This window comes from Physcomitrium patens, chromosome 1 (assembly GCF_059467195.1).
Source record: "Physcomitrium patens ecotype Gransden chromosome 1, ASM5946719v1, whole genome shotgun sequence".
Taxonomy (NCBI): domain Eukaryota; kingdom Viridiplantae; phylum Streptophyta; class Bryopsida; order Funariales; family Funariaceae; genus Physcomitrium; species Physcomitrium patens.
The window spans coordinates 12108500-12129051 of NC_143410.1; the positions used below are offsets into that span (position 1 = coordinate 12108500).

At 41.4% G+C, this 20552-nt stretch overlaps 3 protein-coding genes and 1 long non-coding RNA gene across 10 annotated transcripts; 1 reads left to right on the forward strand and 3 right to left on the reverse strand.

Moving 5' to 3' along the window:
• The first annotated feature begins 2908 nt into the window (after nt 1-2908).
• Nucleotides 2909-5258, forward strand: LOC112286094 (uncharacterized protein At1g01500). The gene is made up of 2 exons (XM_024527663.3): nt 2909-4239; nt 4543-5258. Exons 1-2 carry the CDS (start codon nt 3487-3489, stop codon nt 4780-4782), a joined length of 993 nt encoding a protein of 330 aa, XP_024383431.1. The 5' UTR covers nt 2909-3486; the 3' UTR covers nt 4783-5258.
• A 786-nt stretch (nt 5259-6044) lies between these two features.
• Nucleotides 6045-8253, reverse strand: LOC112286098 (uncharacterized). The gene is made up of 5 exons (XM_024527678.3): nt 8116-8253; nt 7840-8033; nt 7554-7593; nt 7250-7386; nt 6045-6809 (listed from the first exon to the last, which is right to left on the reverse strand). The coding sequence occupies exons 1-5, from the start codon at nt 8251-8253 to the stop codon at nt 6410-6412; spliced, it is 909 nt and encodes a 302-aa protein (XP_024383446.3). The 3' UTR covers nt 6045-6409.
• A 1056-nt stretch (nt 8254-9309) lies between these two features.
• Nucleotides 9310-13502, reverse strand: LOC112280952 (protein SOSEKI 2-like). Of its 3 annotated transcripts, none has more exons than XM_024516928.3 (6): nt 12642-13502; nt 12315-12384; nt 11953-12068; nt 10418-11771; nt 9947-10251; nt 9310-9722 (listed from the first exon to the last, which is right to left on the reverse strand). In XM_024516928.3, the coding sequence occupies exons 1-5, from the start codon at nt 12772-12774 to the stop codon at nt 9990-9992; spliced, it is 1935 nt and encodes a 644-aa protein (XP_024372696.1). In that variant the 5' UTR covers nt 12775-13502; the 3' UTR covers nt 9310-9722; nt 9947-9989. The 3 variants fall into 3 exon arrangements, with proteins under 3 accessions (XP_024372696.1, XP_024372706.1, XP_090106367.1); XM_024516938.3 differs by having other exon boundaries at nt 9310-9708; nt 12642-12917; XM_090250241.1 differs by having other exon boundaries at nt 9492-9708; nt 10038-10251; nt 12642-12917.
• Nucleotides 13503-15876: 2374 nt separating this feature from the next.
• Nucleotides 15877-19077, reverse strand: LOC149989877 (uncharacterized). 5 transcript variants are annotated; one of them, XR_016502843.1, is made up of 5 exons: nt 18529-19077; nt 17594-17622; nt 16958-17372; nt 16489-16784; nt 15877-16350 (listed from the first exon to the last, which is right to left on the reverse strand). It is a non-coding gene; the product is annotated as an uncharacterized LOC149989877 (long non-coding RNA). The 5 variants fall into 5 exon arrangements; XR_016502847.1 differs by lacking the exon at nt 17594-17622 and having other exon boundaries at nt 15877-16243; XR_016502842.1 differs by lacking the exon at nt 17594-17622.
• Nucleotides 19078-20552: the final 1475 nt, after the last annotated feature.

Here is a 20552-nt window from a genome sequence, read left to right on the forward strand (position 1 = left end):
GACAAAGACTCGATGAGGAAAAATATACACCAAAAGGCTATCTCGATATAATAAGTCAAAATATAAACAAGTAGGTATATTAAAAGGAAACTGGAATGGCTATTGCCACAAGACAAGAAACTAAAGACTCTTGAACCTGGACTAGAAGCAAGAAAGGAGTTGACAAGAGTGAAGAGGGCTTCACTCTTGCCTCTATATATACTATCTAACTAGAAGCCACATGGCAATGTTCTATAAGACCTCCAATATATGTTGACTTTCTAGGCCACATGCCTTTGCTTGCAAGGCAAGTTTTCTATGGATGGACCACGTAGTTAGCTTGTTCTTTAAGCTTCCAACATGTGTGGCACATGGCTAACTTGTTGACCAAGTTTCTAGCCTAAAAGTCAACTATAGACTCCTATAAAGTCAAAACAGCGTCTATGAAGCTTCTAAGAAGCTTCTCTAGAAGATATTACACAATTAACTTACTTTTATCTACTTTTACATACTTTTATCTATTCATATAGGTAATTATATGTATGTCCGTGACATCTGTCAAGGACAAGAATTCGATGAAAAAGCAATTCGGACAAGTGAGCCTTCACTCAAAGAAAGGTAACAAAATATAAATAAACAAGTATGTATATTAAAAGAGAAATTGGAATGGATATTGCCAAAAGACAAGAAAACTAGAGACCCTTGAAATTAGACTGGAAGCAAGAAAAAAATTGACAAGAGTGAAGAAGGCTTCACTCTTGTCTCTATATACACTATCTAACTAGGGACTATGTGGCGACGTTCTATAGGACCTCCAATATATGTTGACTTTGTAGGACACATGCCTTGACTTACAAAGCAAGTTTTTCTATGTGTGGGCCACATAGTTAGCTTGGTCTTCAAGCTAACAACATGTGTGGCACATGGCTAACTTGTTTACCACGTTTTTAATCAGAAAAGTCAATTAAAGACACCTATGAAGTCAAAGCAGCGTGTATAAAGCTTCTAGGAAGCTTCTATATTAAATACTATAGAATTAATTTACTTTTACTTATTTTTACTTATTTCCACATATTTGTATATGTAATTACTAGCTTACATGAGTATGTCCCTGACAAGTGGTTGGTTGAACATTACAAATAAGATCAATTGTTAAATTTGAAAGTTCTTAATACATGCTATATGGAGTTTGCCTTTTAAAGTCAAGATATTTCAATAAAATAATGTATTGTTAGTTTATCTCATGAATGGTGTGAATGTAATGATTATGGTCCAATATGTAAATATATGTGGATTATGAAATGGATTATCAATGAAGAATATTCATATTTATTGGATTTATTATCAAAGCGCATACAAAGACAGTGGCTTCTTCAACTGAAAAGTTGTTTTTGATGATGGCCCAAGTGATGTATCATATGATAGTCTAAATAATGGACCAAATGATAGTCTAAGCAATGGAGGAGATAATGGAGTTCATATTCTTAGGAATGAATACATGATTGTAAAAGTAGATAATAATATTACATTACATAAAAAAGGATGCAATGTTGACCAAGATGTAGAATTTTTTTTCAAAGATTTAAATTTTTTTTTATTAAGAATGAAGATGCAAAATTTGGTGTTTTGAATAAAGATTTGATTTAATTTGATGATAGTTCATATGTAATAATTACCATTATATATAATAAAGACTTATTTTAATGGTGGTTTTTATGACCTCAATATTATAATTATTGCATTTATATTAGTTATAAAACTATTTAGATACATAATGGTTGTAGAAAATATTTTATGATGTGTAAAATATTTTAAAAGAAATTTTATGCCATTTTTAATAAACTTATTTTAATTTAAATATATAATAAAAATAAATTAAATTAAAATGTATCCAATTTATATTTAATTTCTTTCAAAAAAATATAATCAATAATTAATCTATATTTATAAAATATTTGTATTTGAAAAAAAATTATTTGTTAATGAATGTGTATTGTTAAAATTCTTCTATTGCAAAAATATCATGTGTATGTATGAGTGCTGTTGTTTATGGCAACAAAAAAATCATTTTGAAGCAAGAGTAATACTTCACCTATACAAACCACACAAAATATAGTTTTCATCACTAATTTCTCCTTAGTGGTAAAAAAATGGTCTTTAATCATATCCATTTGTAATTTTTTCCATCCATTTTTCACCACCAATTTCTCCTTAGTGGTGAAAAATGGTCACCATTCATGCCCATTTTTTATTACTTCCATCCTTTTCACACAAATCCATGTCTTGGTGGTGACAATCACTACCCATTTTTACTTGCTAAATTTTTTCCCCTCCCTTCCTTTTCCCTTTGTTGTGATTGCCACCACTTTTCTCTATGAGGGGGCACTACTCCCCTCATAGTATGTAGGATTTGCCATCCCCCCGTCCTACTCCACTAAGCGACTTTTGAGAACTTATTTTGTGGAAGACCACTCACCCATGCTGTCCCGCCGTGCATGGTTGGCGCGAGGAGACGGTGGCTGGGACTCGCTGCCACCCTCCCTTGCCGGGCCGCGTGCTCAGCCAGTTGTCTCGCGTTCCCTGCGCGATCCCTATCTCCACAGTTCCCCCGCCTTACCCGTCCTCGGCGCTTCCCGCAAGCTCCCTTGCCCGCGCTGCCAGTTTCCCCCGAGATCCTCTGCCCCCCCCCCCCTCTGCTTTCCCCATGAGTTCTCAATAGACCCTGTAACGGCCAGGATTCAATCTGGGAATCCGACGGTCCAGATGTCTCGATCCGGTCGATTGACCAAGGAGGTTTTTGCAACACGTAGTTACGAGGTTCTGCGACACGATTCTACGAGGGGCGAGGGGGGGGGGGGAGGGGGGGGAGGAGGCTTGTTCGTTGTCTTCTTCGCTGCTGCCACTCTGTGTTGAGTCCATTTTTATGTGCGTTGTTGCGGTTTCGCAACGATTGTCTTTTAGATGGCGCTGGATTGGGGTGTGGCTGGCTCTCGGTATTACGGATCACTCCTACTGCCGCCAAATCTTGGATTCCGTCGGGTCGTATGATCAGGAGTCGTGGTTCGGTACCCTAGGGGGAAAGTGGTTGTTGATGTGGAGGGGGATTCTTAGCCAATTCAGCGAAAGCACGGGATTATCATCAGCACGGTGGCCTGCTGGTTAGGGATTGCCTCGGCTTACCGAATCTGTTCTGAAGCATCGGGACGGTTCATTGTTGTTGGAGGTTTGTATTGTAAGATAGTTCCAGAGTTTTGAGTTTTGGAGTGACTTAGTTTGGTGTAGGGGTGGTACAGTGGTGGATAAGGGTCGATTGAAGCTCTCGTGGTAGGGCTGGCGCGCCTCGTGTGGCATCATGGATTGAGAAATGAAACAGGCCGTGATCTTAGAATTGGTGTGCTACAGCTGTTTTTCGATGTGCGGGGGGATTAGCGAGTGATAGTGTATTTTCGTGGGTTTGCCGGTGTGGTGCAAGGACGGTTGGACCTTGCGGGGAGGGAAGTGATAGCCATGGATGATTTCGAGGAGGACAGGATGGGGCTCGGAGGAGAGATGTCGGTTGCACAGAAGAACGGCCGAGCGGCGTTGTTTGGATATACTGTAGCGGCATCGCCGGGGCAGGCTTGGTTTGATGTGCGGGTGATCTATGTTAGGGTTACGGAGTGTCCGCTTGACGATGCACCGGAATCGTTGACCATTCGATTCCCTGCAAGAAGTATTGGTACAGCGCTGGAAGTGAACGGGGCCCGAATTAGCCCCTCGGAGGAAGTGTGCTTGGTGTTGAAGCGAGACAGAGTTGACACGGATTCTTCGGAAGCGACCTATCTGAGCACTGATAATTTGCGCACTAGCGGCTCACTTAAGTTCGAAGTCTTACATAAAGAAGAGGTCCTACTTTGTGGTGCTCTTGAGCAGTCGCAACCCGCCGCAGATGCTGAAGAGTATAAAGGATCTGAAGCTATCAGCACGCCCGAAAAGACCACCAAGCTTGGGTGGACGATGGAATGCGCCTGTGCGGTGGGCCAGTCAGGATGTGTCTTTCTGAAAGGAAGGCATGATTATCCAAGCGTGGCGCTGGCGCATCCTGTCATGGAGGTGTGCGTGGTTGGGCGTTTCGCAGGGACTCCGGTGATCTTGACACAGACTGTGCAGATATTGGCGCGTCGTAGACCTAACAGACAAGCCACTCTTGATGCCATTCCCGAAACAGAAGAGGTTACATGCAATCAACCGAGGTTTATGGATGTGGATCAACCTGTACGGGTGAGACTTGCACATTTTTTCTCTCCTTTAGACGTAATTTCCGGATCAGTGGAAAACTGAGTTAAGCACAGTTTGTGATGTTCAATTTTTGCTGTACTAGATGAACATTTATGTTGTTCATTAAATCATATTTGGATTTGGTGTACTTTCGTTATAGAGCAGTTGAAATTTTTCATGTTTGTCTCAGTTTATCAGTTGTTGAGATAATTATAGTGCACGGTATGATGTAACAGGAATGTTTCAGGTGTGTTACAAAGTCCTTCGCGCTTTGCACACATATTGACAATTCATGTGATTTTGCAGGGAAATCAACCAGATCTCTTTATGGACCATGCTGATAAAGCTATCACAAGTTTCGGTTATGCTTTGGAAGGGAGCCCGTACGGGGATCAGGACAACGGGCAGTTGACGTGGTTCAACGCAGGTGTCAGGGTAGGGGTTGGTATCGGCTTGGGCATGTGCCTGGGTGTAGGTATTGGTGTCGGCTTAATGATTCGGACCTATCAAGCAACAACGAGGACCTTCAGAAGAGGATTGCTGTAGCTTCATTCTTACTAACAGGGTTATTTCATTGGTGATCAATGGGCTCTTATCAGCAAGGTTTGCTTAAAGTTTTGTACGTAGAAGAGGTGTTGAGGGTTCTCGTAGAATATGTTTTAATTCTCAGAAAATGGACATTTCCAGGACTGGAATCAAAGCAATTCATTGAATTCTAGCAGGATGGTCAGCATTTATGATTGTTTGACCTTGCTGTGGGTGAAAAATGTTTAGGGAATACCTTAAGAGTAGCCAGTGGATGCCATGAAGCGTCTGGTGAATCCGAAGCAGTTATTGCTGCCGGAGCTCTTGGTTTTTGTCGAGAGGTCACGAAGTCTTCTTCTCTTATCAGCCATAGATACACGGTTGGTTTAGATGCGCACACTCAGTTCCTGGTTGATGTAATGTTAGTTTGATGATTGAGACTCCAGATATGTAACTGTGTATATTTTGTAATTTCATGAGGTGCTTGATACACAACAGAGATCGTACATCTGCCCAAGGTAACGATTCCTGAGTGTGCAGTGCAGCTGCTGCTTATCAGAGATTCTGTGTGCGACGAGGTGGCTTTTTGTCGTCAGTCTCGCATGGTGTTTGACACGTATTGGGTTCCGATACTTGCTCACTGAACTAAAACAGTTTCACTAGGAGCGTAGGATAATGTAGCCCATATCGCTGGCGGCAGATATGACGTCGGACCACCGGTTCTTGAGAACTAGTATTAAATTCGGTATGATTTTGCGCAAGCATAGGCACGTTACCGCCTAACACGTCATTGAACTTTCTATTGTAGACAAAGTCCATTGTCTGCCCTTCCTAATATTTACCGTGCAAGCAATTGAAAGACCATAGCAGAGTAAGCCGTTTCTTAACCGCGGTATTTGACCTTCAGTTTGAGGTGGACTTTATTGAGATGCAACACCGACTGAGAGTATCCTGGAATGAAAATAACTAACCTCTTGTCGACAGTGTCCACAGGAAGTGATTGTGCTCTTCTTTCTTGTCACAGTTTTTAGTTAGAAGTTGCCCACTCCACCAGATCTTAAATTTTACAGTCTTTGAGAATTTACTCATTCAGTGATGCAATGTCGATTCCAAACAACCAAAATGTTACTTATGAAAAATTACAAGTTTTACTGTTTGATCGAAACTAGAGAGAACTTGGAATCTTGACCAGTATATTAATGGCAGGCACATCTGACTTAATGAGTGATGAGAGATGTGTATCTCCACAAGCTCTTGATGTGTAAACTTTCAATCCAGTAGTAATCAAGAAGCGGTGTGCGCACCAGCTGGGTTACCATGCAGTGTTTGTATAATCGTTTAAAAAAAATATATGGAAGAGTTGCTATTTGCTTTGTCCTAAAAAATAGGAAATAATACAGGAGAAATGAAGAGGCTATTTACAGAATCTGTAGTCCATACATTTGCGTGGTGCTACGAACATTGCAATGTATGGTTAAAGGAAAAATGACACATGCAGATAAGTATTAATTTTCCTTCGGGAACATAGATCATCTCCCTACCAAGTACCTCGAACTCACTGCTCAATCAAAATCCTCCAAATTATTATGTACTATCACGCTCCAACACATTTACCAACACAAAAATGGCTTCACACGCTCACGCAAACCTACTTAAGTGGGGCCCTGTCCATATCCGGCAACTCTTCCATTGAAGTCCACCACCTTTTATCTTCCAAAGAAGCAGTCGTCTCCGAACGAATACGAGTAATACGAGAATGCGTTTTCGTCGTTCCTGTGCTAGTTGTAATTCCTCCTTCAGACCCCTCCGGCACCCATGCCCCTGTCACTGGATCTGGCCGCCACCACTTCACCTGCTTTGTTGACGGTGTGGGATCCACGGTATGCACCTTCTCTGGATTAACACTTACGACGGGCCGATTCACGAGTTCCTCGAGGTCTAGAGATGTGATTCTACTCTCTGAGGCGGGCTCTGAACTTTTCTCCTGCTCCTTGGTGCTTCCACACATGATATCGGCACCTGTCGCCATTCCCCTCACTCCACAATCACTGCATAAAAACACACCGTACTGTTTAACCATCCCAAAATGATGAGTCGTTGAGTAGAGTTGACGCGCTATGTTGCATATTCCTACCATGTCAGCCGAGAATTCTAATCCCACTCGATTGTCAACGATGGCGACCATGATTTTCAACCGGCATATAGCTTGGCACAATTTGCGAATGCAACGTGAAAAAACCATCAGGTATTACCTAACATGATTGCCGTGGTGAGATTCCAAAGCGGAGAAGTGCTCCTTTTCTAAGGAAGGTACCAATGCTATACATGGACACACTTCAAATCGATGTTGTGGAAGTTTACAAGGCGGCGTGTGCAATATGCCACGTCTTAAACGTGCGACAAGTATAGATGAACAGACCACGAATTAAGAATGTACACACTTTTTCAATCGTTTGAAAGGTCTTCGATCGTAGCTAGAAGTACTTACTTGAAGGCGACGACCATTCTATTGTCAGTGACTGTGGCAGAGGACAGCAGCCGATGCACAAATCCGGGCGACGTCACTGCCGTCGCCTGCAACTGCCTCAACAGTGCTCCCTTCATCTTCAATCGAGTCGACCTAAGCTGAATATTCAACAATGCTCGTCTTCTTTAGCAACTTCACTTGCCTTGTTTACTGCAATCACAAATTGCAAATCTAATCGCAATGTCAATTCATCACAATATTCTAGCTTGTAAAAGCACAACATTCATTACATAAACATATGTCTTCAGAAATGAGGAACTCATGCCTCGGTACTGATGTACAAAAACTTTGAGCAGCAGCTGCACCTGCACAGACATCCGAGACCTCACGTATGAATGTTATATCAACTAATATGCCATGTGAGGGTCGCAGAATACATAAAACTTCTTTCAGAGGCAGCTTCCAAGGGTCTTCAAATCATTCGAATGACTGGCTTCGAAAAACTGTGATCCTCACATGTACTACCCATTCAACAGCTTTCAAGTACTTAGCCTGCCTTCTCATGTTGCGGAAAATCTGATAAAAGTCCAGCTGGGACACCAAAAAATTACCAGCTTTGACGTGAAGGATGGCGTCGACAGGGCTGCGGCAACACCACCGAAATCAGTCCCAGAAGAGGCTTCAAAATGTGCCAAGCAATCTGCCGGTTGAAGCCGGGCAACGAAACAGCACTACCCTTCAGATTCAGCCAACCCCATGCACGGTGCGTATTGTGCAACCGTAGGAAACGACGCCATGCGAAACGCTGCTAATCAAAATTTCGCTACCTCATCGTCAGATGGGGGGATAATTTTCGTGAAGATTTGGTGAGGAAGACCGACTCCAACAAGCACTGGACACCGTCGCCGCTTCTCACAAGCAGTGCCGCCACATTTAGCGGCCGCCTCGTTCCCAAGCTTGGTTCCCATGAAATAGGGAACGCTATCTGGTCTGTTGGGAACGACGTTCGTGATCTCGCGCAGCATTACTCTCAGCTAATCGGTCAGCTGTTCGAACCCTGGCAAGTGCATTACTTCAAGCTAATATGTTGAAATTCCTTCATTTGGAATTGTTTGGCTACTGTCATATAAGAGGTTGGGTATCTCCACATATATTGTTTTAATGTATCCTCCATGTAGTGGAAATGGAGTAATGTTGTAGAATTGAATATTGGGAGTCTCAACATGTTTGTGAAACATGTTTGTGAAAGATGGTCTTTGGCTACTTTGAAGTTATAAGGTAATCAATAGTTATACCATGAATGTGCATTGATATGGACAATTCTAACTATTGTGGTCTATACTATACGTCATGTTTGGAGTATTCACATTTTAGAAAATATCTTATAAATGGATTAAATTATATGTGCATTTCTTTTAATGTTGAATATCTTTGATGTGAGATTCCTGAAGTGATATTAGAATATAGACATACTCTCACAATTAAATTTTTTCCGCACAATCTACATTTTGCAAGTCACAAACTCATACAATACTATGAAGATTCAAAACTTTCTAGCACAGGTAAAACGCAAAATGCAAGCTATGTTAACCGCAAATGCAAGACATGTCGCAGAAATGCGTCTGGAATACATGTTTTTAATGGTCACAACAGCAGAATGAGTCTAATTCAATAAAGCTTCACGCTGGCACCAAATACCACAAAACCAGATCGATGGGCGTCGCTTTTGGTGCAACAGAAATCATTTCTCTTTGCCTTGAGAATCAAAACATGAATCCAGTCAAACGTAGCACTGCAAGAGTGTTGGTTTCAACCAGAAGGAAAACTGCAGCTTTAGGTTGACACTCATAAGTATATGCCGTGTTGAAGGATTATATTGTGATGATGAGGTTTCGCGGTTTTGCTAACATGGGCCATGTCTTTGACGATTGCCAACTGATGGCCTGAGCATGTGAGGTGTGACTGCCCTGCAATTGAGTTTGAAGGTTCTGCATGGCATACATACACTTTGGGCAAGACCTTTGGTCCAGAGCAGCTCCCATCATCAGTCAAAATTGAGACTAGGACCGAGAAATTGCATCATCGTTGATGAGTGGTTATATATATATCAGCGTGAAGAACATTTGTTTTCTTCTGGAAGTGTGCTAGATTGCTATTGACCGAGCGGAAGATCTGGTCTGCTGTAATACCCGCTACCTCCCCTAATTTGCCACTCAACTATCATTTATCAGAATTAGGACAATTAGAGTGTACACATGTACCCACACCCACATATCTACGCATAAGTGTGTGTGTGAGTGTATATATATATATATATATATATATATATAGTGTAGCGAGAAGATATCTGACACATTTCAACGTGAGGTTCATACTAGGATGCAAGCAGAACTAGGTACCCTTCAGAGGTCAACTTTGATCACAATTTGTCTTGAAGCAAAATCGCCCATTAAAGCTATGTCAAACCTGATGTCAGCGGCCTGCATTTAACCATCTATTCCACAAGTTAGCAGATCAAATACCCAATGCGAAGATTTGCATGAGATACGAAGACACAAAATTTCTATATGGTGGGTTGATTCCGAATTTACAATCGTTACTCATAAATTTCGTGGTTTCTGATTCCGTACAACTTTTATATACGAGGTGATCCCAGCAGCCCTAGCTGTAAGAGAATGCATCAGGTCATACAATTGTCACAGGTGAAATATTGTGTACCTCGCTTCTGTCTTCGAAGTTCCTCAGCTTCTACGTAGCTCTCTTAAACTATACTAGTTATTCTTGTTTCAGTTGAAGGAGTAGTCTGAACCTTTAGTTTTGGATTCACCATCGCATCCTCATGAAAGTTATCGCCGCGCAATGCAAGTGGATCAAATACAGAATTTTCTCGCCACGGAAATACTTTTCTTTCAGATGTCCTCTTTTCTAGGCCTCGAACAGGATTACGGACACAAAAGTTCTTACTCACGTTCTGGGGGACTGCGAGCATTTTCCTATCTGAGATGTTCAAAATGGAATCTTCGCTGTGAACAGCGGAAGAGACAAAACATTATTCAACGTTACTCGTGTTACGATCAAGTCACTACAACTACCAAGAGCCCAACATGAAGATCCCGAGCACGAAATTTTTGCCAGTGAGAATTCAATACGACTTGTAATGAGTTCTGTAAAATAGTAAAGTGATCGTACCTGGCAATGTAGGCCTCATCACTAGTGATATGCGAGCCTGAAATTCCTGCAATGAGAGCTCTTCGATGTTTGTAAGCTTTCTCTTTAGATGTATCCAGGGGTCCGGAAAATGCAGAGGGATTAAGGACGTTTCCAGATGCTGGACTAAATGAAGCTGAGGACTGCTTAGCGCCAAGCCTAAAAGACTGCCGCGCAGCTGGTCGGGTTAGCACCCTGGAACTCTTTAAATCCGTCTTCTTAAGTGATAGATCGGAAACAATTTTCTCATTCTTTCCTAGGCCTCTTCCTGACTGCACAAGCGCTTCAGGGACATCCAGAGCCACTTCTCTGCACATTGCATAGTCGCAATCGTCATTCCTGACCTTTCGGACACGCGGAGCACGACGAATTCGGCTGATGTCCTCTTTATCAATCACCTGTAAGATTGTTTGGTTCTTTGTATCCTCCAGAAATTTAGAGAGGCTTCTGACCTCTCTCCCTGGTTCTACAGCAGGTCTCTGCTTCCTTTGAAGCCTCCAATTTAGGGTTCCAGTTTTAGTTGAGTGAGGCAGGCGGGGTTCCATAGTGGACCCTGATCCATGTCTAGTTGATGGTATGTATCGAGAGTAAATAGGTTTCTCCACCGTCACAGCTTGCAATCTTTCCACGACTTCCACTCTCCTGCAGATTTGTGACCTAGGAAACCTGGCTGTTTTCTTCAGCATAAACGTGAACGCATACCCTGGAAAACATGCTTGAGTCACCGGACTAGATGGTATATCGCCGATGCAGGCCGTGGAACTGCAGTCATAGAATTCATCGTTGGACCTTCGTGAGGTCCTACCTTTAACTGGTGTAGGGTTAACCTCTTCCTCCACCACCCAAGTTTCACTTTTCACGCACTCCTTTCTGGATACCTCTAATGACGGCAACGGGAAGGAGAGGATTCCACCATGGTTAGTCGACTGCATGACCGCGCTTGCCGGCATCTCCTTAGATTCAACGTGCGAATCCTCTTCGGAGGACAACTCACAGGATGCATCTGTTGAAAAGTCGTCTGTAGATGAATCAGTTTCTTTCGTGCTTTCCAGGCATCTCTTATTTTCAATAAAAAGTTCAGGTACAAATGAACTTGATCTGGATCTGCTAACATCGCTGGGTTCAATGCGACACGCATTAGTTGCAGTATCACTGACAGCGGGGCCGTTCACGGGTACTTGCTTCCATTCCGACCAATCGGTAGAAGTTTCTTTGGGTCTGTCAACTTTACAGAGTTCGTTGAGCTTGGGGATAGGATCCATGTCTCTGGGGACATTATTCACCAATGCTGTTCCCGCCACTCGGCTTGGCTGCACTGCTTCTCGGCCCAAGGCATCTGCAAGCGTGGGGATGATGTCTGGTTAGCCTAGCACACATTTCTTAATCGGCCAAAAAAACATCTAATCTCACTTACAGAAATCTTCTCGTAAATGACTAAGTTGCCCATGCAACTTGATCGCCTCCATGGGATAGAGTGGTTGAGGTCATTCTGGGCAATTCATGTTTCGGGCAAGTACCTCTCGGAGATTCGACAACCTCAAGAGCCTTTAAAACATATTCGCCACTTTCGCTGAGTGGAAGAATAAAGTCATCGTCAACCACGTCACACCAAACAAAGGCTCCTCTGTAGCACCTGAAAATCAGAAGTGGGGCAGTCCTCAGTTCTTAGAAACAAACCAATTTTGGTAATCTATGATCACCGGAAACCACCTCCAGTGTCATTTTCAGCTGCATCTGCAAAGCCCAGGTTCTTGTTTCAAAGCATACGCACGTCGCCTCTAGAAGTATCATCATCGAATTTGTGGATTCAACCTTACAGGCAACCTAGGAACCTCATTGAATTTGAAAAATACATATGCAGTCTAGAGAATGAACTTACCTTTTGTAGGACCAAGAGTAAGAATCCGACATGCCACTTCCGCGTAGTGCAGTCAAACGCAACTTCACATCTGTTCATTTCCACATGGAATGTTACCGAGAATATTTCTATAGCAGCCAGAAGAGCTCACAATGATAAGTTATGTATCAGGATCACCTTACTGCGTATGGAGAAGAAACTTCAGTTCAGAAACATCAGCAGGTAGAAGTTCCAGAATGTCAAGGAAGAACTGCTGAAAGTATTAGGGAGAATGGATGCTGAGTGAATTTCATTGCACCAGCACCAGTAAATTCTTGATTTGAGTTTGGTGTAAGCGTCTAGACATACCTCTCAACGTAGGGGCTTGTTGGTGGGCAGGGTAGTGCACTTGAATCAAGTGCGGATGATCAGCCTGACCGCTCCCCTGGCTAAAGAGGTAAAGAACTTCAACTTTGAGATAGATCTCATCAGTAGAACCCATTGTAAGGGCGACAAATCTTGGCTGGTTCAGTGATCTCTGAATGCGTCTTCACAAGAACCCGTGCACATCAAAGCTTCGAAGAGTCTACGAAAGTGATGTATATTTGTCGGATTTTCAGAAAGAATGTACCTTCATCACTTCTCCAGCGACCACTTGGAGACTTGCATTCAGCAATGTCTCATGGGAACTAATCAAATTCAGCTGCGGGTCTCATTTGGGAACAATAGGTACTAGCAGGAGAAATCCTCTTAAATGTGTGCTCATAGTTTAGTCGGTAGGAATTGTAGATAAGAACTGGAGAAGACCACCGAAAAGCTCGTTGACAAGAAATGCACGCAGTGTAGCAAGCAGTCCAGTTGTGGAACTAAAATCAAGCTGGTAATTCGACATCAGCTCATCGGCCAGCTACGCAACTCCGCGTCCTCGTCACAGAAACAGATACAACGACGGTATTAAATGACTAAACTGCAGTTCGATAGAGACAAAACGCAAGAAACTCAGATCTGCAGCAGCCTACAGAGCACATACTGTGCGCCCACGGAATTGCTGATTAAGCACTTGGAAGTGCGTGAGCCAAGGAAACCATGAACAATTTGATAGTTGCGGACTCGTACTGCAGGTGATCGCTACAACTATGACTGCATTACATTAGTGAGGATAACAGTCACTCAACTCAGAATGACAATGATGCACCCTTCTACCACCTCTGTAACCTAACTCAGTTCATGGATGCGATATCTATTACACCTCCACGCAATAGACAGCAGCGCCATAGTATGAGGGGAGTGATGGCTGACATATCAATTTAATGAACCATTTTGAAAATGTGCATCTGTCCCTATTCGAAGGATGATTGTTCTTCCGCTTTTACTTTGTTTTTTTTTTTTTTTTTTAAATAAGCGGGTACGTGAAAATTACAAAAGAAAAGCTACATTCTGAGACTCAAGCACTCTTCAATTGGCGAAAACCTGATTAAAAATCACATATACCCACTCCAACGGATTTCGCATCAAAATGCTTCTCGAACCAAGTTACCTTCTAGTTCGACCACCTACTTAACCGTTGCAAATTTACGCAGATTTGAGTGATTATCAACGACGACAGAAATGAATCCAACTTCAGCTGTACACACCATCTTCGCATTCAACTAGGTTGACGACCATTCACTGTCAGAGGCATTTGCAAGCAGACTGTAAACGGAAGACAGAGACAAGCAGCTGGGTAGTGGAGCAAAGGGGGGTCACAAGCTTTCCCAGCCAGGTAGTCATAACTCCAGGCCATAAAGAGAGCAATCAACGCAGATAATGCTGTTCACCACCTCAAAACCTGGTTCAAAACCCTCTCGAATATTAACTATTTTTCCTTTTTGCCCTTTTTATCTGGTTCAATTTCTCCTCTGCGGCATTGATGCCACCCTGTCGCAGAAAGCATCACCAATTGTTGGGTAACCATGACTGAAATCCCATGGACGTCACGAAGAAGCTCTTCTTCAATTGCAGCGGATGCTTCTACACAGCAGCGAATGCGATCCCAACCTTCTGGCCAGTGAATGGACAGCCCTGCTACCGTTGGATGGTGTAATGGCGACGCTGCAGGGATTGAATGCAGTAGCGCGTTTGAATCGGGGATTGGAAACGGAGCAGGAATTGAAAGAAGAGGCGGCATTGAAAGCCCACGTCGTGGTTATAGGGACGGTGTGTTGTCTTGGAAGGCCCCCCCCATCCCCGCGCTCTGGATGCAGCTTCGTTTCAAGTTACAGCTTCATTTCAGCGTTCATATTCACTAAATGAACTCTATATGAAGCTGTATCTTTTTATTGAATGAAGTTTTACTACCTAAACAGAAAAAAGAAAAAAGAAAAACCTCTAAAAATCATCATAAAAATTCATAAAGTAATTACGGTGAGCCTCTCCAAATATAGATATATGTATATGTATATGCATGTATAATGGTAATTAAAATGATGGGGGTAGAACTGACCCAAAATAGCTCCCCTGTCCTTCAGAGGAGGGTGCTTAGCAATGTTGGGGTACATATATATTATTTCAATCACTCTCAATTTAGATGACGTTTCTTCCAAATAGAATCACCTCAATTGGCGATTTTGTTAATGACCAATTTTAGACTTGTGTGTGGTGTTCTGGACTTCTTTCTCATGTTAATAACATTATATTTCTTCTAGACCTCCAATATGTATGTATGTATGTATACATATATATATATATATATATATATGTGTGTGTGTGTATGTGTGTGTATATATATTTTTCTATACATACATACAGAATATCTAGTTATTTATGTTTAAAAAAGTACTAAAAATCCATCTTGATTAGTAACATTTATACCGTACACAGAATCCACTTTTGGCTGGTTCAAACATACTCTCATTCACATCAATCACCCTGGATAAATTTCAAAATTAGGAAATAAACCATGCATTTAATTAAGCTACACTTTAAAACTTATGCAAATGTACTTGATGGTAATAATATTTAAATCACCTTAACCTAAAAATAGTACAACATTTAAATATATTCACTAGTCTCTAAACTGTTTATAGGATATTTCTATCTATTATAATTGCACTTACTTGAAAACAGTCAAAGTCATGCTCCAATAATTGATATTCAAATGCATACTCTCAGGTACGTATGCATTTTTAATTTTCAATTTTTATACTACAACTCTATATAAAATATTAACAGAAATATATATTATTTATCCCAGTGTAAGACAAAGTCAATATGACAATCTGGGATGAGGTCATGTAGGTTCTCCTTTCTATTTATGATACAATAGGTAATTGAAAGATTATTAATAAATATGAAAAGAATTTATAGAACTAGTTGGTGAATTTGAACACTTCAATGTTTTTTTCTTTAGCAATTAGAATTGAAAAAATCCACATGCTATCTGCAGCATTTAATGATATGGTAGCAGATTGGTTGCCTGCTTAAGTCAATTGTTTTGTTAACTATGGCATTAGTCATGTGCAACAATTTATTGATGCACAGCTATCAAAACACTGATGAAGGACTAAATTCTATGCCTGAATGAGTCAGGATTTGGACCCCACTCACAAAAATCTATATTCCACTGTTAGGTTTCAATGAAGGGGTATTTTATTAGGATAACTAGTCGTTTTCAGATATCACAGTTATTGAAAAATCCTAATGAATACTTATTGTAGCACACTTCAAAACATGGTGATGTGGTGGTTTGAGAAAATAGTTAAGTTAAAAGTATAAATAAAACCCCACAATGTTACAAGTTTCAATAGTATCCCAATAATACACATTTGCAGAGGAAGGGATGATGGATTATGTGATCCATGTTCATGTACAGTAACTCTTGACTAAAGCGATGATTCCAGGCAACATAGAAATTACATCTCCAAATACAAAGATTGTGCAATGACCCTGGCAGCTTGAAGAAGATTGGCAGGCGGTAGCTTCTGTAGAATACTCTGCATCAGGTCCTCTTCCCCACTGTCAGTGAGACGCTGCAACACTGACTGGTTCGCAGAACCGTGACATCGCTTACTGGCGGGACTGACAGTATCTGTGCCATGATCTGACACAGGAAAAATAGTAATTTAATTTGACATCTACAAGGCTAATTTACAGTCTGCATTGACTATACATAATGGTGAAGGTACAGAGAACATAGAATTTATGAAAATGTACCTGGATTAGCAGCAATTTATTATACCTTTGCTTCCAGAATGACAGTTTACACTAAGTCCTTTACTTCTTTCATCAAAGCCCATTTAGATTGATAGCAGTCTCACAACCAAGGAGTGCCTTTGTATAGCCAGCGTATATGTTTTTTCTTCCTTTTGAATTTTGAGCTCTGAGGCCGAACACCAGTGAATCTTCCAGCCTGACAACTCAATAGTGAGTTAGCATGCTTTTCAAACAAACGGGCGCTCCTCCTTTGCGGGGTGTGCTGACTGCAACCGCTGCAAGGCTTTGTGTTCTCATCATCTTTGTTGATATCTTCTTGTTCTGGAATTCAATCGGCAAACCCATGATTTCGTTCACTTATTAATGCCGATTTATACGTGATAATCACCGACTAAGCTACAACTTGTTACAGTTCTACATCTGAGATTCGAAATTAAAAGTTTTCTCTGGAATACAAGAGCAGAGATGCAGAAGTGGGGGCCGCAGTTTCTCACCTGAAGGATATAGTGACTCCACTGACACTAAGAGCGATCGCTTGTTCTCTCTCAATTTAGTTCGTAGCCAGTATAGCGGACCTCCTCGGATGCAACCGTGCGACTGTGCGGCCACTTTTGCGGATGGTAGGCATTAATGAGGAATCCGCTAACGGATAATGGCTGACCGTAATGGCGGAGACTGTGGCTGCAGAGGGTGCAGGCGCTGCCACCTTCGCCGACGATCTCACATGGTTTTCTTTGAAAATGCTATACCGGGAGTTTATAGAAACCAATATTTTTCCACCATTCCTTTTGCCACCCCTTGCTCTCAACCAATACTTGGAGGTGCCGACGCTCACTCTTGGCTGGACCGTCTTTAATTTTTAACAAGCCCAGCAGGCATCACAAGTCTAAAGTATTTACGGCCTTTAACCTTCATAAAACAATCAAGCAAGACAAAAGGCATCCGAGTAGTTCAATCAGCTGTGCATTACTATGCCGCATGAAATGAAGGTAAATCGACAAGTTTCACACATTTCCAAAACGAGGTGCGATTGGGAGCTAAATTGTGAGAATAAACTGCAACACTTAGGAAGGTGTAACTGTGTCTTAGAAAATCCAGTTTTTGAGTCGGCAAAGCAGCATGAAACATACAGCTGAAAAGTGCCAGGTCCTACGCTGATCTGCGAGAGTTATCCCAATTCCAGTGAGCTCTCAGTAACTTTACACTCAAAACATACAATGAATGAGTGGATGAATCCTTTATTAGTAATTTCATCCAGATAAGTTCTGAAGAATACCATTGTATTCGCGCAAACGATGAAATATAAAGTAGTATATTGAGGGATGGAGAATATGCTGAGAATATGAGCAGCGAGTTGGTTGCAGCAGGTTCTGAAGTTCATTAATGAACACACTATGCACGTAAAGATTCATGGCATTTCCGGCTGATATGAGACAAAAACTTTTGAGGAGACATGTTACAGTTTCTCAGAAGACGGTTGTGGAATACATTGATTAATGAATTGATTAAAGAAGAAATCATCACCCGAGTGCAGGACATGCATGTTTGCGAGCACGAAACTCGAACTGGTCTATTGTGTAGATTTCAAAGAATCGATAAGAGTCGCCTCGAGTATGCAGAATGTAATCGGTCTAAAAGCTTCCCATGGTATATATATCTGAAGGAAGTCGGAACACAACTCTGTGACCATTGGGACAACCGAATATTTCCATCCTCTTCTAAACCCTTGCCAAAACTTAAAACTGTAAGGTTCTGTATGGATCGAGGACCTCGAAAACAATATGCATGACCTCGAAACTGTGCAGCCAGGCCATGATAAGAGGCAAAGACCACATGTGTGGATGCGGAACATCGATAGGGCTTCGTTTTGATAATCCATGAGAGGAGCGGAGTGATACACCCTGAAAACCCTTCGCCAATCTTATGCTATCTTTCTAGGGTAACCGCTACCACACGCATTCTACGTTACATACCACGCTGTACGAAACCTTCTGGTGGTTTAAGAGAACCAGCATATACACAAGAATATTGGTTAATGACCTTCGAGTGGGAGCATTTCACATACCAATCAGAGCGCAGTATTGCTTCGTGAATGGAGTGCACTTGAGGAAACAACACACCACCGGTAACATCCACTTCCTCGAGACCATTCAGCATTCCTTCGTAAACCTTATTGCGTCGCGTTGCGTCACGCCACGTCGTGGTCGTCGTCGCCGTCGTCATCAGCAGCCTGCACCACTCAGCCACTCACTCACTCCTCGTCCGGCTTTCTATATATCCTATTTCTTCAAGCGTGCCTCCCGAACTCGAAACCAATCTCACGCCACTGCGTTTCTTGAACCATACATCAGACGTTGCGGTGACGAAGATATGGATCTTGAAAAAGACGAGGCTAGAAATTTGAACGTGCATGCAGCTTAGTGCAACGTAACGCCAACGTCGGCATGTAACCAATGTCAGTTAAAAAGGGCCTTAATCCTGCTCTAATCGGGTCCACACTTGAGAGTCCCGACCTCGGCATGCATCCTATTATGTGTTGGTTTTCTTCGGGAGGAACATCCAATGCAGTGACAGTGAAATAGTCGAAGCGTCATCCGAGGCAAGATTCTTAGGGTTGAACAGGAGCGGTGCATGGCCCCTTCTGTTGACGTGACGATCGCCGTGAAATCACCGCCCCTACGGAATCGCTTTCCCGCGCAATCGGGTCGCAGCAATCCAATGTTGACACGTGTATGATTCTTTAATGCCAGCTCACATATTTGCCAAATCGGATGGACCCGTCATTGCATTACCGAAGCCGTCGATGGGAGGGTTCGATATCTCGTCGACCTTCGCTTCTGAGACGGTTTTGTCCAAGCCAGTTCCCATCCCAGGGAAGAGCTCTCAAAAGTGAATGCCACGTGGAGAATAATGATTCGAATACGATCTTGCAGGACATCGACCACTAATTGTGTTTCTTATTGTTGAGAATGTTTTTAAAGAGAGAGAGAAAAGAGTATCTAGAAGTAATGTACACACACATGTAAAAACACACACACACACACAAGGGAGTATATTGATATGGTTATCTTTCATATACAAAGAGAAGGGAAGAAGATAAACAATTTCTTCCTACTATATTCCAAACACTGTAGCTACAATATTTACTATAGATTATAGTAAATAATGTGGAGAGTGCTGGCTACATTTAATGCTTTCAACACTCATCTTTACTTGTCATAATATTTATATGTATAGAATTATGATCTATACTTTTTTTTTTATAATGTCACAAGATCAACAACTACTACCTCATTAAAACCTTATCTGAGAAAATTTTATTATATTTAAGGGCAAAACCATAGATGAAAGAAAAAGAATACAACATTATTTCAAGAGTTCATTAAATTTTTTATTCAAGGAAAGTAAGTCGCTTCATGCTAATGCCATAAGTAAGTCGGCGATGGTTGCACAAAAGAAGAGCTTTGGTGAGGAAATGAGTAAGGTTATTTGCAGATTCAATTTTCTTGATCTTAAGTACTTAATTAGTAACTAAGTCATGGATATAACTAAAATACTTTGGATGAATATGCTTTGTCCTATCGCCTTTAATGAAACCAACTTGCATTTATGCAACACGAGCATTATTGTCTTCATACAAGATAGTTAGAAAATCATCATATGAAAGTTTACAGGTTATTTGAATGAATTTATTAATTGATCCCAATCAAATATATTTCTGAGAGGCTTCATGTAAGGCAATAATTTTTGCATGGTTGGATGAAGTTATAGTTATAGTTTGTTTCACTGATTTCCATGATAATGCAGCTTCATGTCTAAAGAATATATAGCCTCTTTGACATTTAGGTGTTTCAATATTAGATTTATATCTTACATTAAAATATCCAACTAATTTTTGATCTATAGAGTATATGTAGTATAATTCCAAATCTTCAATGCCTTTTAAATAACGTAATAAATGTTTGATGTCATTTTAATGTTGTAGTATTGAACATTGTTGTATTATATAAAGTCTTACTTGAGAATGCACCAAGTACTTGGTTGTAGAAAGTATAATAGAAATTACAATAAAAAAATCTTAAATCTAAT